The following is an 18,067-nucleotide window of genomic DNA, read 5'->3' as shown; positions in this document are numbered from 1 at the left end:
GATTCTGTGCTGCACAGCCTCCAGGTGACAATGGCAAGGCTGGGTCATTGGAAAGACGCAAGTAAGTCAGCACCATAAATTTTCAACATTCTGTGTGCCAGGCATTTTTCTAGGCATTGGCCACCACTCTGTTGCTAAGAATGTTTTGTGCTCATGAAGAGAGACGATAAGTAGTAAATTTGAAAATAAACAGAATAATTTCAGATAATGATGAGTACAGTGAGCAAGGAGAACCCATCCAAGTAAGCTCCTGAGGGCATGAATTCACTAATTCGCAAACATCTACTGAGCACTACTACAGGGCTGGGTGCTGCCCTTCGTTGCTGTAAACACTTAATTTCTCCTCACTGCAACCCTATGAAACTGGAATGACTACAGGTGAGGAAAGGGAAGCTCAGATAAGCGAAGGAACTTGCACAAGGACACAGTAAGTGACAGGACTAGAATTTGAAACTGAGTGTGGTTTATTCCATGACTAAAAGAATGCTAGGCCTGGACAGGCCTTTGTAAGGACTTCATGGGAGATCCACTACCTTACACAAAAAGACATTCCCAGTATTACGTTGAGTGAAAAAAAGGTTATGAGTCAGTACAGGTTCATTCCGAAAAAACTATGTAGGTATGTACATAGACTTATATACACATATACAGAAAATTAGAAGGAAATATTAATACGGTCATTGCTGGACGACGTGGTTTTTTCCTTTTCTTCATTTTCATTGCCTGATTTTTCTACAAGAAACATGCATTACTTATGTAATACAAAAAAGTAAAAGAAAAAAATGAATTCCACACATAAACCCAGAGTGTGCTACAGTCAGTCTATATGATTCATAACAAGTAACTGGGACCATCTTTCCTCAGATACCTCTTCTGTGAAGTGTAAATGCCAACTTGGTGCTGCCCCATGGAGTAGCCAGCCAGGAATATCTGTTTATGTTGCAATACTGCCAGAAAAAATAATCCCTACTATGAAATTTTAAAGATGTTTTTGAAGACTTCCTCCAAATACATTAGACTTTCTAGGTTGACTTCCCCACCCTTCTAAACCCTGACTAGATTTGCTTTCCCATTTGACCATGGCTGGAGGGGGCCAGTTGGCATCAGGGTCTGTGGTATAGACAGATGCCCTGAGGAGTCAGGAGATCTTCTCTCGTGCCCACGTGGTCGCCGCCACTTGCTTACCGAGAGAGAAGAATTAGTAAGACCTGACAGAACAGACTGGTTAGAAGGCCTTTCTATGGCTGTAGTACATTACTACGTTTCCTGAAGCAAAGTATTGGTAAGACTTAAGTAAATGTGGTATGAGGAGAAAGAAAACAGACATGAGTAGAAATTCTTGAGGTATTTTAAACATGGGATACAACAGAGTTTTTTACCTCTTTATTTAATATTGTTGAGAATTTATAATAGTAACAGCATGGCTGGAAATTGGAGGCATAAGGTACACAAAAGAGGGGGAAAATGAACCCAAATATATGCACTAATTCAATATTTTAAGACGTCTATTTCTTTACTTTTTTGAATAGTTTTGCAAATCCCTGGCGTTTTTACAGGCCAGTGAAAACACCACTTGGACTACCAGACTTCAACCAGGTCACAGACACATATACTCAGGATCTCCTCATTTTCATTATGGCCACAACCTCTGTTCCTCATAGTAACAGTTTAAGAGAATACACAGAGCAGCTTAAAACAAATACCCTTGGTCTTTCTCTCCTGGGATTTCTGTGTAATTCAAAGGAAACATATTTTCATGGGCCCTTGCCTGCTTTTAGCAGGCCTTCCAGGCCATGTGGGCCATGATTTATTTTCATAACTGAATTGCTAAGTTTAATTTTATAAATAGTACCTAGTGGAGTACGTTATGTATAACACTTGCACATTAATGTTGTGAATATAAACTTTCAATGAATAATTAAATGATTGCATTGAAAGCTTTTCACATATAAATTTAAAAGTTTAGAGAGTAGCAATTTAACAGCTATTGCAGGCAGCCAAACCTGCCATTGTGTTCATGCTGTCATTTAAGGGCACGCTAGACTTCTGCCTTGCTTTGTGTTGCAGTGCAGCACTGAAATGAGATTCCTCATGCTCACAGATCTTGCGACAAGAGCAAGAGGAAAAAAAGGAAAAGAAGACTTATGGAAACTTCCATCTTCACAAGGTCTGTTAGCAGAAAATTATCAAGTGCTTTGACATTTACCATTCTTCATACTTGATCCAATAATTTTCATTTTGCTTATGGCTTCCATTTTTTCATTTTTCTTTTTTATTGCAAACTCCTTACTTCAGTGCTTCTATACTTATTTTATCTTCAGAGCAGTAAGACTACCCCAGAGGGTCAACAGGCACCTGCTCAGAAAACTCAGCATTCTCCCATCAGTCACAATGAGTCTAGAAACAGCCTCAACAACCCAGGAGCCTGCAGCCTGGGAGATTCCCTGACCTTCTGCAGAAGCAGCACCACTGGAGGGGAGAGAGCAGACATGGTTCCCTTCCTCTCTCTGGTCCCCCTTTCCCAGTGCTCACCTTGCCCAATCCTAGCCCAACATACACACAGAACAGAGGGGAGCAAAACAGAGGGGAAAATACAAGTGAGCCAGTAAGACATCACTTCTGCCTCCAGAAGGAGTGAAAAATCAGGCCTGGAAGCCGGAAGGAGCAGTCTTCTCCTGGCTCCAGCCCACTTCTGCCCCTTAGCACCCCAGGGAGCAACGCACTCAGGAAAACGGTCACTGGGTACAGCTCTGCTTCTTCAGCTGAGGCACATTCCATTCTCTTGCTTGCGTCCCACTGAAACAAGTTTGCTTGGTGATTTCAGTCTTGTTCTCTCTCAGGGGGAGTACGAAGAACTCCTCTGATTAGAACTGAATGCTGCAGGTCTTCAAAAGGTGTTTCTGCCTCTACCTTGTTCTATCTCTGGGTTTCTCTGTCAGATTCCTGACTTACCTTCCTGCTGAGGGTCTCTTTCTATGCAGTTTTTCTGGACTGAAAGCTTGAGATTCTTACAGGACCGTTTTGACCAAATGATTGCCTTTTCAATGCAACACACAACCGAGCCAATGGAATCATTCACTAGCTCCCTAGCGGTCCCTAATTAACGTGTAACTTATCCCAGGACTGGCCCAACCTTCCTGCCACCTTCCATTCTGCTGATCACCATCCAAGCTGAACGACCAGTTCTAACAACCCATTTTCACCCCTCTCTAGCGTTCTCCAGCCTCCCTCATCCTTTTCTTCCTGTGCGAATGTTCTCTTCTCCATTCCTCTCCTTCCTGCTCCATCATTGCCACAAATCTGAAGCCAAGATCCAGCTCAAATGCACCAGACTCCCTCTGGTCTTCCATCTTCCCCATGGTTGGAAGTCACTGCCTCATTCACCTTCCCTAACACTTTCTCGGTGCTTTGCTAGGTATACTTTTTCAGGACTCAGGTTCCAGTCATGGCTCGGACACTTAATCCCTATGTGACCCTGGGCCTGAAGGGTCCACTTCTTCAACTATTAAAAGGAGTCAATAAAAGCTGTCCTTCCTGTTTCATTTTGTTTTCAGTGGTGGTCAAATAAGAAAATGCAAAAATATAAGCTGCTGTACAAACGTAGGTACTAGTATATTTGTTTATTTCTTATCTTCTCTATTAAAGCATAAACTCTTGGGATAAGCAGTCTATTTCTTACTGATTTTCCCATACACCACAGCATCTGAGAACACCAAATACAACTATCTGTTGAATGAAAAAATAGATAAAATAGACTGTATCTACTTTGAGACATGTATCTACTCTGATTTTTTTTTTTTTTTTTTTTTGCGGTACGCGGGCCTCTCACCGCTGTGGCCTCTCCCGTTGCGGAGCACAGGCTCCGGACGCGCAGGCTCACGGGCCATGGCTCATGGGCCCAGCCGCTCTGCAGCATAACCCGTGTCCCCCGCATCAGCAGGCGGACTCCCAACCACTGCACCACCAGGGAAGCCCCCTACTCTGATTTTTTTAATCCACAATCTTTTGAAAAATGTGGGGAGCAGTTTCTATTAGTTTACTTACATAAATCCTTTCCTTCTAAACTAAGCATCTTTGTGTACTTGAGAGTTTGGAGCCCCGTTTTATGGCTGCATTTCCATGTCTGGGTACCAGCCTGACAGAGGAGCCACGCAGCCCGGCCTGATTAAAATCATCTCAGTGACTGGCGGGGGATGAAGACGAAGAAGCAAACTCAAGCAATGAAGATTTGAAATATTGCTATCTTGGGAAAACTTTCAAAAGGTGCTTTTTGAAAAGTGGATGGACTTGGTGGTCAAAAATATTATGATGTGTTGAATGTCAAAGCTATGAGGCAGGCTACCAGCTTTAAAGAACTGGAAATGATAATATTTTGTCTGCTTGGGCAAAGAAATTCAGAGTGACCTGGCCTGCAGGCAGCAAACTCAGCCAGGTAGTCCAGGGCTTTCTGCTTTGCTTGGCGAATGGCTTTGCTTGGCGAATGGCTTTGCTTGGCGAATGGCTTTGCTCTTTGGCACTTTTAAATATATGATGAAAGCAATTGCTGTCAACCTTTCCTCTTCTTCTCTAAATAACTGTACATTAAAAAAAGACTTCTTGCCATTAATGTTTCTTGTGACGGATATCCTTGTTTGCCTTGACTCATTTATCTTTATGCCCTACACGCGAAGGTCTTTGTAACTTGAGTGCTTTGGAAATACATAAAAGATAAATCATCAAACTGCTTTTCCTAGAAGTACTCTGGGTGACTCCCAGGTGTGATAAATGCAGTATGTGTGTTTTGAAATTTTTTTGTAGCAGTTTAAACCAATGTAAAGCTTACAGAATACACACACACGCACACACATGCACGCACACACACACACACACACGGAGCAAAGAAACCATCCAGTGAAAGGAAGCACAGCAGTTATACTGAACATCTGCAAAAGGCTTTATATTTTGCTAAGTTATGAGGCATCACTGTAAACAAGTATCAGGTAGGTAACAGAGCTGTAAATGTGCACAGGATCCCAAGGTCACCTTATAGGAGAGAGGCGCACAGCAACTTCATAAATGCCCATGGAATGCTCTCGAGCCTTAGCAGAGCCACAGAATATTAGCATTATAAGTCATCCAGCTTAATATCTCATTTCACAAATCCCTTCAGTAAAAGTGCAGCCTCTACCAGCACATTTCCAGTAACAAAGAACTTTACTTTGCAGAAAAACCCGTTTCACTTTTGGATTGCTCCCCAAGCTTTTCCTAATTCAGAGCCAATATCTGTTTCCTCCGACTTCCACCGGTGTGTCCTAATTTTACTCTTCAGAACTATAGACAGATATAATCTTATCCTCAATCGAAATGACATTCTTCAAATATTTTAAGGCAACTTTCACTTCTCTCATGTCTTCTGTCTGGCTCCTTGATTTCTCCAGTTCCTTTAACTTTTTGACTTGTGATGTGGTTAAAAAGAACGGGATCCAGAAGGATGCTGGCTTGGTGACTCTCCTTAAGGTAGTCTCTGACTTGACAGTGTCCCTGTGAAATGTGCTCACAACTAGACACAGTATTCTAGATGTGGCTGGACAATGAAGTGTGCAGTGGGACTATCAGTGCCCTTAATCTGGCCACATGTGTGTATTAATGAAGCCTAAAATTTGAAAAGCTTTAAAAAGAAGTTGCATCACTGTATCTGTTCATTCATTCATTCAGCAAACATTTCTGAGCAACTACTAAGTGCCAGGCACTGTGCTCAACATTGCTTGGTTCTTAACGTTGTTGACTGGAATGCTTAGGATGGGTCTTCCACATCCTGGGCGTCTACAGTTTACTTTTCATTCCTAGAGGATGGATTTGCATTTATTATTGTTAAATTGAATCTGATGGTGGCCTATTGTGTGTCAGCCAGAGGACCTTGCAAATCTTGATAATGGCATCTGACATGTTCAACTGTTTTTTCCAGCCCTGTGCCAACTGCAAACATGTTAAAATACTATGTTTCCACCTAAGTCACTGATATGTTGAAAAGTTCAATGCCCAAGACAGAGCCTTGTCAAAACCACTAGATACTTTGCTATAAGGCAATTTACCAACTCCTAACGGTACTATTTATCTAGCTTATTCTTTTTTTATATTATTCAGAAAGGTATAATGAGTGACTTCATAAAATTCATTAAAAAATTTGGCAGGATTTATTTTTAGTAAACCTATTTGCCTTCAAATAATCCCAGCTTTCTTTTCCAGGAAATCCCCAAATGCATGAATAAAACAGTACAACCCTCTGAAGGTTTGTCCTAAAGTTCACGAAAATTCTTTCCACTTTCTGGATATCATCATTTTAAAACTGAGTTCATTCAAGGGTACCTCATAAGAGTACTGTGAAAGTTAAAAGGGAAAATGAGCGTTGAGCCTTTAGCATGGCCCTGGTTCATTGTAATGGCTCCATAAATAAATATTATTATAAGCGTTTGAGGCACCTCATTTTTTCCCCTTCATTATTTGGTTTAGAATTCTAACTTTTTTTTTTTTTTTGGCCTCTCCACGCAGCTTGCGACATCTTAGTTCCCCCATCACGGACTGAACCCGGGCCCTTGGCAGTGAAAGCTCAGAGTCCTAACCACTGGCCAGCCAGGAAATTCCAGAATTCTAACTTTTAAACTCTTCCATCTCTTTCAAGCTGTATCTCTCATTAGCCTGTAGGTTTCAGAACAACTACTCTGAACCGTTTGACTTCTCCTGTCATAGGCTGAGGAGCCTGACTCTTTCCAGTCATTACTGCTAATTCTTGGAGTTCCCTTCATTTCCACAGCATCAGGTTGTTTTTTTGTGGCTCTCAAATTAAGGCTAAAGAAGAGGTCCTCTCATGCTTTTTCTGAAAGGTGAAGCTTTCACTAAGGTAAGCCAAGAGTTCACCAACTCATCATTTTTGGAAGACAGTTGCCTAAATAATAGAAAGGTGTCTCTGTCTCTATCTATCTAATCTATCTAATACGGTAACCTGAAGTTTTTATTGAGCTTCAGAGTCTAAGTTATTATACTTTATGTAAGTCAGTTCTTGCAATCAACCTGGGAGGTAGCTGTTATCATCCTCACTTTAGAGATAGTAAATCGATGCTCAGAGGGGTTCAGAGATGTATTCATGGTGACACAGCTCCTGAGACTTTTAACTGTGACTCAAACTCAGGATACTAACTGGGAAGTTGTCTCTATGTCAGATTCAAGAAAATCACCAACCATATCTTCTACCCAGCTAGGTGGTTTCCATAGAATGCTTATTTCTATACCACTGTATTACTAATAATCTGATAGAGCATTTCTATCAGAAATACTACCTGTATCACTTTTACATCCTCAACCAAATGGTCTTCAACATTCATTCATTCAAAAAGTGATTCCGAGCCAGGCCTACTGTGTGACATTGTATACATCTAGAATTTCCACAACAATGTCTTTTTTTTTTTTTTTTTTAAACAAAGATACTCTTCTCAGCCTCCATTTATTCTATCCAGTCTCTTCATGAGCCACTTCTATGTACAGGGCACTGTGCTATGTGCTGCAGTATACACAAAGGTGAGTTAAGGGATGCTCAGTCCCTGCCTTAGGGGAGCTTATAACCTACTGGAGAAAAGACCTCTAAGTAATTCAAATACAAGGCAAGCGAACAGTAGCACCTTCTGTGGAGGTACAAAGTCATATAAAGAAAGGTGTCAGGAGGAGCTGGAGATGTGTCTTACGTGTGTAGGATTTCAGTCACTTGAGATGGTGCAGGGCATGCACCAGGGGGAGCAGAGGGCAAGAGCAAAAGGACAGAGAAGGAGCGACAGTGTGGGTGCGTCCAGGGAACAGTAGTTAGTCCATCCAGCTGAAGCACAGGCTGCACGGACAGTTGGAAGGACAGATAAACTGGAAAGGCTGGTTGGGAGTCGGGCAATAGAAAGCCCTAAAAGCCCAGCCTGGGCAATTGCACCTTATTCAGTTTGGGATCGGAAGCCACTACAGGTCTCTGCAGTCAGGCATAACTAGATCCAAGTTATGCTTTGCGAACAGTAATGAGGCGACCATGGTAGGATGACTTGGAGAGTGAGAGGGTAGAAACAGAAAGCTCAGTGGCAAACTCATTCTTTGCAGTCTTCATGGAATACACTTTAGTTTCTCGTAGGAGCTCGTCAAAGGCCCAGACAACCAAATCCTCTCTTCGATTCCATCTGTGCAGTCACCCTCTCCCAAACCATAACCTTTAATAGAGGGAAAGATGTGTCCTATTTCCTACTCTGGTGCTTTAAGTCATGAGAGATACATCTTGATTTCTTGTTTCGCTGTTTTCCATGCAAAGCAACAGAAGACAAGATCAGCTGAGGCTTGTCAGTTGAATAACGGACTGGGGTTCACCTTTCAGGAAGATGCTTTCCCCCCACCCTCCACAAATCATGGCAGGTGTGCATGGCCCCCTCAACGGTCAGGTCACTGAAGATGGTCTCTTGCTCTTTGTAACTCCCCTGCTCGACCAGTCCCTGCTTCACCTACTCCCTACTCACATGAAAGTGTTTGCCCCCTGCTCCGGCAAGTGCTTATTCTAATCCTTAGGCCAGAACGCCTCCACCTGCTAGTTTATTAAAGGGAAACTTCTGCCCTCATGATGGCGGTTAACCTGAGGGGCTGTGAGGGATGTGCCCCAGCTGCCGGTTTCCCTGGTAACTGACGAGCCAACCTGACGTCAATTCCCCCATACATGGTAGCCTCCTTCTCCTCCGAGTAGCAAAGATCGCTGCCATGTCCCGCCCGCTGTCTGCTCTATACAGTGGGATGTCGCTCCAGGACCTTTTGCTGCAGACATGTAAGATCCCCTGTCCAATAAACTGTTGATGTCTCTGTCACTGTTCTGGGCTCTTCTTTTGGTCTCGAGGCCTGCAGGGTGCAGCCCAGCACCACCACTGAACACCTCAATGGGGAGTCACAAACACATGCTGCATCTTTTTCTGGACCTGATGGACCCAGTGACTTCTTTCTTGTTCCAGTCACAATGGGCTGCTGCTCCTCCCTAGAACTTTCAGATTCACAAGGGATGGCAAATCTCTGTCCTTTTTCCTATTGCTCCAGGGAATCTTCTCTGTGTCAAATTCTTCAACTCTAATACTGTTATAAATTCCTCTTTGTTTTCTGAGAATTGTCATCTCTGGATTCTTTTACGACTCCTTTTAAAAAATATTTTTTCTACGAGCTTTTTATCTCTTCTAGTAGGTTGGCAGGTGGAAAGGTGTTCAATCCTTTCCTCTTTTTTTCTCCTTTAACATGGAGATCAGCTGGTATTAACAGCTGACTCACATGACTGGTGATTCTTCAAAGGAAACACACTTAACAACCCCCTTCCCTATCCATCTACCTGCCCATGTATCTAGCTTTACCCTGGCTTCTATAGAGTGAACAGAAAGAATCAGCTCGGGGGAAGTTGCTTGTTTTTCCACAACGGCCAATTTAGAAATAGAGGGTGAGATTCAGAGAGAGTGAAAAGCTAGAAGCAGAGTTTTTGGCTCTATAGAGGGCCTTTTAGCCACTAAGCTGAGCGAGCTAAAAGAAAAACCTTCCAGTGCATCTAAAATAATTTAGTGAGAAGCTACTGCCCTTTAGATGAAGAAGGGTGGCTTTTATAGATGACAAACTGAGTAGCTGGGTTCTTAGACAATGAGATGTTCCTTCAAGAGACGTGAGGCAAAATGGGGTTGTCAGAATCAAGGCAGAGAGATGGGTGAAATTACCTCCCATCAGGGCTGAAAGCGGGGCAAAGGGAGCAGGAATGGTTGAAACATCTGCTAAATCATGAATCATGTCCCCACCTCCCTTCATTGTCTGAAACCGCACCTCAGCCCCTGAGAGGCCAGAGGAACAGAGAAAGCAGACTTGTGAGTGAGATGGAAGGAGGGAGGGAGGATATTGGAACTTGACATAAAAGGAGGGGTTAAAAGCCCATTCCTTCTTGCTTTTAACTCTATAGCCCTATGAATGCTAAGAATTAGGAATTTCTTCCAGCTCCCAACACCTGCAGCTTTAAGTGTTCAATCACAATTAGAATCTCAGAGAGTTTGAAGCACTAGAAGTATCTACTTTGTAGAGCAAACTGAAATAAAAAATCTTGCCGGAAGGACCAGTCCTCCTTTTTTAAAAGCATGAGGCAGCATGGACACGTATCTGTCACATTCCTCAATAAGCAGGAACAGGTGTTGTCCGCAGGGCACGGGTGGAAGAGAAGGAGATGAAAAAATAGTGACCTTTTCCTTGGAAGTCATTTCTTAGTACATGTAGGAACTCAATTTGACAGTGAAACATTTGACAGCAGAGGGAACAAACAAGTGACAGACTTGTGTAAATTGGCACAAAGCAGGTAGAAAAGAGAGCTGTTCATTTCGTTCTACCACTGAGATATATTCTCTCCATCAGGTCCGGGAGGTGCTTGCAGAGCTAGGAGTTAGGTCTGCTAAGCCACATGCTTCTAAGGGAGCACAAGAATGGTGCGAGTGGCTATTACAGGGTGAATGTGTGTGTTCCCCTCAAATTCATATGTTGAAGCCCGAACCCTCAATATGGTGGTATTAGAAAGTGGGCCTTTGGGAGGTAATTAGGTTTAGATTAGGTCATGAGGGTGGGACCCCCATGATGGCATTAGTGTCCTTACAAGAAAAGGAAGACAGAGCTCACTCTCTCTCTCTGCACCAGCACACCCTGAGGAAAGGCCATATGAGGACACAGTGAGAAGGTGGCTGTCTACAAGCCAGGACCCAGGCTCTCATCAGGAACCAAATCTGCTGGCACCTTGACCTTGGACTTACCAGCCTCCAGTACTGTGGGAAATAAACATCTGTTGCTTAAGCCACCCAGTCTATGCTATTTGTTATAGCAGCTCAAGCTGACTAACAGAGTGGCCAAACGGTCCTGGGTCCTGTCCCTTCCAGGACTGGATGCAGAATAACATGAGGATTGGACAATGTCAAAGGGCATTTTTGCCGCAAGCTATTCTTCCTTCTTTCTCCCGATATCAACTCACCCTCCCTATACAGGTAAGTGCACAATCAGAGGAATTTGGTATTGAAAACTGAAATCAATGGTGGATGGAACCATCTGAAGGAAAGTAGACCCCAAATCCTGGAATAGGCAGAGAGGATTTTTAAGAAAATAATTTCTATAAATCTCCTTACCTTTGTTCAAGCGTCCCATCACAGTAAACTCAAAATACTTGCTGTTGTCAGCTGAAGAGTAAAGTCCGAAGATGGTGGCTGAACTTTTCGTCTGCAGCTTGAAGGTGGAGATCACATAGAGCTCGTTCAGGGTGGGGTCTGTCAGGACTGGCTGCAGGGCACCTGGGTTCAGCCTCTGGCTGGCGGATGGGAGGAGGTCAAAGACTGCGGAGAATGGGGAGAAAGGAACAATCAGTGAAAGGTTTAACTTTGGGGCAAACACGTTTTTAGAGGGGAGACAATTTGACAGTAAGCTATGAATTAAACTGATACTGTAATCATTTTTCCACATTGTCAAACTCGCCAGTTCTTCCTCATCACTCTTACAGTGGCTGGACATTTGAACCAGAAGAAATAGAGCACAGTATTCATCACAAGGTTATAGCCCCCAAGAGAAGACAAACTTTGCAAACCCAAAATTGCATTTTGGCTGAAGAAGTGGCTCTGAAAATGTCCACTAGGGAGAGGCTAGTATAAAGGCTAAAAGCCTTTATACTAAAGGCTTAACGTATAAGATGTGGGGGACGCAGGTAACAGCGACCAAGTCATTGTTTTTCTTATGGCCCCTAGTAGTGAATTTCTGCCTTGGGGTCCCTCATGTGCCTCTTGGACCGGAGCCAGTTGTCTTTTCCTGGTCAGTGATAAGTGACACAGGAAATATGCAGCAGAAAGCAGGGGTGTGGTAGGAGATACACTGTCAACAAAACAGTTTGCTACCTTGGTGAGACCAAAGTGTTCGCTTTGTGCATTTACAGTGCCCCAGTGTTTCTCTGCTAAGAAATCCCGATGTGGAAACAAAACAAAACCATACAACGTGGTGTCTATTTCTTGATTGTAACCTCACTGATAGAGTTGGTCTACAAAAACTAGAACCTGCATGTATATTTGTGTAAGTTGCTTTTGATCGAGTCAGCAGCACCTTCTCTCAAACTTTATGAAAGTTATGAGAGAGTCTGTCCAGTTAATTTAAAAGGCAAAGGCCAAATGTGGGTAATACTCACTAGAAGTTACTTAGTATTTTTCTTGGTTTACGCAAATATCGTTTGGACAATTCCATAGCCTGCAGGAACTTCAGGCTCCAGAGCTGTCTCCTGGATACAATAATCTGGTTACTAAAAAGGGTCATAGTATCCGTAATTTATAAAGAGCTCCTACAAATCAATAATAAGCATTCTAATAGAAAAATGGGTAAATAACGTGAAAAGGCAACTTACAGAAAGAGTTACAATGGCACATAAGTACATATATAAGTGTTCATATGCTTAACTAATGATGAAGGAATTGCTAACTTAAACAACGAGGTATTATTTTCACCATCAAATTGGAAAAACAATAAATACAATAATACCCAACTGTTGGTGAGGATTCAGGAAGATGGGTACTCCTATACTGGTGGGTAAGATTTAAACTGGTATAAACACTTTGAAGCCAGTTTAAATAGCAATATCAAAGGCCCTAAGACACATATGCTCTTTGATTTAGCATTGCTACAAAAGGAATTTATCTTAAGAAAATAATGGATGACACGGTCATTTATTTAGGAGATTCACCACCAGTGTTCATTCTAGAATTTCTGTTTAGGAAGGAGTTATGTGAAAATCTAATTGGAAGAGGTGGGAAACCTGAATCTTTGCTGGCAGAGCACTTTGTCTCTTCTTAACAGAGACAGAAAGGCTTGACAGGGATTACAGGGATTTCAGCCCTCTGAAGCCATCCTGTGGCACTGCAAATGTTCAACAAATTATTTATAGTATAAAAACACTGGAAACTAAGTGTCCTGCATTAGAGTCCTGGATAAATAAATTTTGGTCCACCCAAAAAGAGAAATACTATATATTAAATTACTATATATTAAAAAGGGTAATGCAGCTGAATACTTAGATATGGGAAAAAGCTCAGGATACATTAAGTGGAGACAGATGATAAAATTACATGTATAACATGATCCCATTTGAAATATGTATTTGCCCAGAAAAAGATTTGAAAAACAATATGACAAAATGCTAACAAGAATAGTAGCTATCTCTGGGTTGAATAATTATACATTTTTAATTTCATTTGATTTTACTTATCCAATTTTCTTTTCTTTTCTTTTTTTTTTTACAATGAACAGGTGTTGCTTTCGTCAGAAAAAATAAAGTTATAAAACAAACAGGCAAAAGCCTAGTTATTAATGAATGTCTACTCCTTTTGAAAGACGATATGTCTTCAGATTGGATCTGTATTGTTTCTTTCATGTGTATCAAGAACCTTATACAATAATGATTTTAATACTAGCAGTGCTGGAAAGCAGAATATCTATTATGTTCTTTCTAGCATCCCACATTCCCCAAACATGAGGACTGCTGCCAACTGTACTTCAAAAGGGGCATAGAATTTTTAAATTTCTAGAGAACTGGAAACTTTACATTTCCATCAGTGGGAGCAAAGGGAAATAAGGCAATATATTTAAAAGTTCCATTCAGGACAAGACATCTTCAGGAAAGAGATGTGTGTTTAAAAGTATGGGAACTGCATGCAAAACTAAACTCTTGGTATTCCTGATTTTTGCTTTGACCATGATTACGTCATAATTCAGCTGAAACTAAATTTACCGCATTTCAATCTGTACGGTTCCTCTAATCCACTGGCTTCACTCTCAAGAGGCCAAGTTGGGATTAGTTAGTAATGAGTTTGGAGAGTGTTTTGAAAAGGAAATGAGACACCACAAATTTCTACTAATGTTATGACGCTTTAGTAATAGCGCCAGGATCTAAGCACAACCTTCTAGTGTTACAGGTGAAATTACTGCTACCAATGAGCCCAACCATCACTGTATGAAAATTGAATACTTACCAATAAGACTAGCAAGGCAGCTCAGAGGAAAAAGGAGATAAATTATTCAGCTGAGCTGATAATTGCAAACTAATCAACTCAATAAAGAATCTATCAGAAACTTGACTTAATCAGATCATCTACAGCAATTAAATTAACCAGATAATTTAGGTATAGCCTGATTTCAAGTCTCCATAAAACAGGCAGCTCTGTCCAAGGAGAAGCAAAATCCATACCTGCAACACACCATGAAGTTGTGTGTTCAAACGTCAAGAATTCATATAACACAAAATATTACACCCATGAATTCAAACCTGTTAAATAATGTTTGCAATAAGAAAACTTTTGAACTGTGTCAAAAAGCTTCCTTTCTGACACCAAAAGCAAAGGCAACAAAAGCAAAAGTAAACAAGTGGAACTACATCAAACTAAAAAGCTTCTGCACAGCAAAGGAAACCAACGAAATGAAAAGGCAACCTATGGAATGGGAGACGACATCTGCAAATCACATCTCTGAAAAGGGGTTAATATCCAAAAAACTCATACAACTCAATAGCAAAAACAAACAAAACAACAAAAAATCACAACCAAACATATTTAAAAGTGGGCAGAAAATCTGAATAAACATTTTTCCAAAGGATATAGATAGATGGCCAACATATACATGAAAAGATGCCCAACATCACTAATCATGAGGGAAACGCAAATCGAAACCACAATGAGATATCACCTGACACCAGTTAGAATGGCTATTAGCAAAAAGACAGGAAACAGCAAGTGTTGGTGAGGAGGTGGGAAAAAGGGAACCCTTGTACACCATTGGTGGAAATGTAAGTTGGGGCAGCTACTATGGAAAACGGTATGAAGGTTCCTCAAAAAATTAAAAATAGAACTACCTTATATGATCCAGCAATCCCACTCCTGGGTATTTAGCCAAAGAAAACAAAACCATTAACTCTGAAAGATATATGGAGTTATTCATCACAGCACTATTTACAATAGCCAAGATATGAAAACAACCTGTGTCCATCAACGGATAAATGAATAAAGAAAATGTGATACACACACACAACAGAATATTATTCAGTCATAAAAAGGAAGGAAATCTTGCCCTTTATGACAATATGGATGGATTTTGAGGGCATTATGTAAGTGTAATTAAGACAAAGACAAATACTGTATGGTCTCACTTATATGTGGAATCTTAAAAACAAAAACAAACAAACAAGAAAGGACAAGCTCATAGACACAGAGAACAGACTGATGGTTGCCAGAAGTGGGGTAGTAGTGGTGGGGGTGAAATGGGTGGAGGACGTCAAAAGGTACAAGCTTCCAGTTATAAAATAAATAAGCCATGGGGATGTAATGTACAGCATGGTGACTATAGTTAATAGTACTGTATTGCACATTTGAAAGTTGCTAAGAGAATAGATGTTAAAAGTTCTCATCACAAGAAAAAAATCTGTAGTCATGTGTGGCAATGGATGTTAACTGGACTTACTGTGGTGATCATTTTGCAATGTATACAATGATCAAATCATTATGTTGTACACCTGAAACTAATATAACATTATATGCCAATTATACATTAATTTTTTAAAAAGGCTTCCTTTCTTACCTTCTTAGAAGCAAGGTCACAATGAATAAATACTATAAAGTACAGCATTTTAAACATTTCAACCCAAACTAAAAGCAGTTTCACTACCCCCTGAAAACACAATTCTGGTTGCCTGGTCTGGAATCAAAATGAGTTATCTGGTGAAATGCAAAGTTTAAATGGGTAGTTACTGCAGTGGGAGGGGAAGGGAATGGCGAGCACTAGCACAGGCTTTCTTCATTCTGCCTTCCTTGAATTAGCAATTTTTACTTCAAGTTGCGTGTCTCTTCCAGCTTTATTTCCTTAGTCAGTAAAAATTAACCCCAGGCATCAATTCAAACAGATGAAGATCATCACTGGATAGCCAGTTAAAGCTCTAAGATGTTTTCTTGCTTAAATAGTATCTTCCTTTTGGTCTCTCCAAAATTCTGGTTAAGCTTAAGTGCTTTCTGCCCAACAGTTCTTCTCACCCCATCTCACAAAGGGGTTTGAAGACTGATCATCCAGGTGGCTTTTCAAATTATTAATCAACTTATTAACCTCTTTGTAGAGAAAGACCCACTTCTCAGCCTTCCAGTTCAATTTACCTCAAGAATCAAGAGACCAAGCCAACTCCCAAAGGAGGTTTTGGGGTCCCAACAAAGTTGGAGCAGAAAAAGGCGAGTGGCAGGGCAATACAGCCATACTGCACCTTTCTTGGGGATATCAGCCTCAGACCGCCTGGTGGGAACATCGCTCCTGCCGCGTCGAAGGATTTAGGATGCTGGGCTGAGTGGAGGGCCGGCCAGAGAGAGCCGCGGAGGACGGAATGCGGATTTCGCCCTACTTCAAACAGAACGTGTTCGAGGTCTAGGGCCGCGCCATAAGCTTGGAAACCCCACGTCTTTGCCTAGCCTGAAAATAAGTTTTGCATCCCCTGAACTATTGTATAGGGAATTGGTCTCATCGCTGGATAATCGAATCTCCGAAAACGCTAATCTGTATCGTTTCCAATCACAATAAAAAACAGAGGTGCCGAGCGAGGCCCCAGGAGCCAGGGGCCGATCCGTTCGCCCAAGTGGACCGCGGAACGGCGGGCTCCGTGACCGAGGGACCCTGGCCCGTGGCTCCCGCCCCGGCTCGCTCCCACTTACCCTGGGGGGTGGCCTGGGCGCCGGCCCCCAGCCACGGCTGCAGGGCCAGGTGCAGCAGGAGCAAGGCGGCTCCGCGCGGGGCCAGCATGTTGGCTTTTCCTTCTCCCCGCGGGCGCTCGGGACTCACGGCTCCGCGGGCCCTGCCTGGGAGTGCTGACGGCGCGCAGCCCCTCGGTCGGGCTTCCAACGCGCAGCGCAGGTGAGGTGAGCGCGGCGTCCGGGCTGCCGTCGGGGGCGGTGCTCGCGTCCTGGCGCCGCGGAGCTGAGTGCGCTGGCTGCTGGGCAGGGCGCTTTATGGTCTGGCTGGCCGGGGTGGGGGAGGGCCGAGGCCGGGGCGGCCTACTTGGCTGGGATCCCCTTTGGCCGGGAAGTATGGGGGCGGCCGGAGCGGGGAGCGTGGGCGGCAGAGAGAGAGGCGTGAGCTTCGGGACTGGGGACGGGAAGGAGCCCTGGGCCGACCCAGTCCTGGGTGGGTGGGCGTAGTCGCCGGGCCCGCACGGACGAGGGGGTTAGGAGGATGCGAAGTGCAAGGATGAGCAGTCGCGGGGCTGGTGAGAAAGTGAGGACACGCAGGACAGAGAAGAAGGAGAAGAGCGGGGCAAAGGAGGAAGAAAGTGACACTGACCCGCTAGCTTTGGGCACCATCCATCCCCCACCTCTTCTTTTCTAAACAGAAGAACATCGTTTGGTCAGGCTCATAACGCCCATCTTGGGTTCCCTTCCCAACGAGCCCTGAAGGCTCTCCGGGAACTTCTGCCTCCTAAGGTGGTCCGGAGAACAACTGGTTTCTTTTATTTCTTCAAGCTTTTCTTGAATACTTTAAATGATGACTATTTTCCTCATCAAGTTTTGAGACGTGAACGGTGAATGTTTCAAAGTTTTTGAGTTTTCAATGGAAATAAAACACATCTCAAGGAATCCATCCAGACAGAACCATTTATAGGATGGCAGTGTTTTATGGAGAATTTTTCAGTCCGGTTTCCAAACACTCTGCCCACTTCTGTTCCGCCTTCCCAAAAGATTCCAAGTGACAGTTTAAAGCTATGGGAGTAGGACCTAAAAGAGAGGGAAGGAACATAAGGAATTAGTCTTCCTCCTAGGCAAAGCTCCCTAAAAATAATGTGGATTAATTAGAGGAAAAAATATTTCAGAACAATGGCAAACTTTTTCCTCTTAAACAGTCTTGACTAACGGAGAAAATCCAGCAAAGTATTTATATCCCTATCATTAAATCTCAAAGAATTCCATTTCAAAGTTTGAGAAGCTATCTGCCATAAACTGGAAGATTAACTCATCTTCTTATTCCCAAATGGTGC

General features: G+C 42.7%; 1 protein-coding gene across 1 annotated transcript in view; it reads right to left on the bottom strand.

Annotated features, from left to right (window-relative positions):
- Window positions 1-17,005, bottom strand: part of THBS4 (thrombospondin 4) — a 50,017-nt gene extending 33,012 nt beyond the window's left edge. The window contains exons 1-2 of the mRNA XM_082650980.1: window positions 16,752-17,005; window positions 11,169-11,372 (exon numbers count right to left, since the gene is read on the bottom strand). Coding sequence (XP_082507106.1) covers window positions 11,169-11,372; window positions 16,752-16,839 — 292 coding nt within the window. The 5' untranslated portion in view covers window positions 16,840-17,005. The remainder of the gene's footprint in view (window positions 1-11,168; window positions 11,373-16,751) is intronic.
- Window positions 17,006-18,067: the final 1,062 nt, after the last annotated feature.

This window comes from Grampus griseus (assembly GCF_964374135.1).
Source record: "Grampus griseus genome assembly, chromosome: 3".
Classification (NCBI taxonomy): domain Eukaryota; kingdom Metazoa; phylum Chordata; class Mammalia; order Artiodactyla; family Delphinidae; genus Grampus; species Grampus griseus.
Note: the sequence above shows the minus strand (reverse complement) of the source record. Positions and strands in the feature narration are given on the sequence as shown.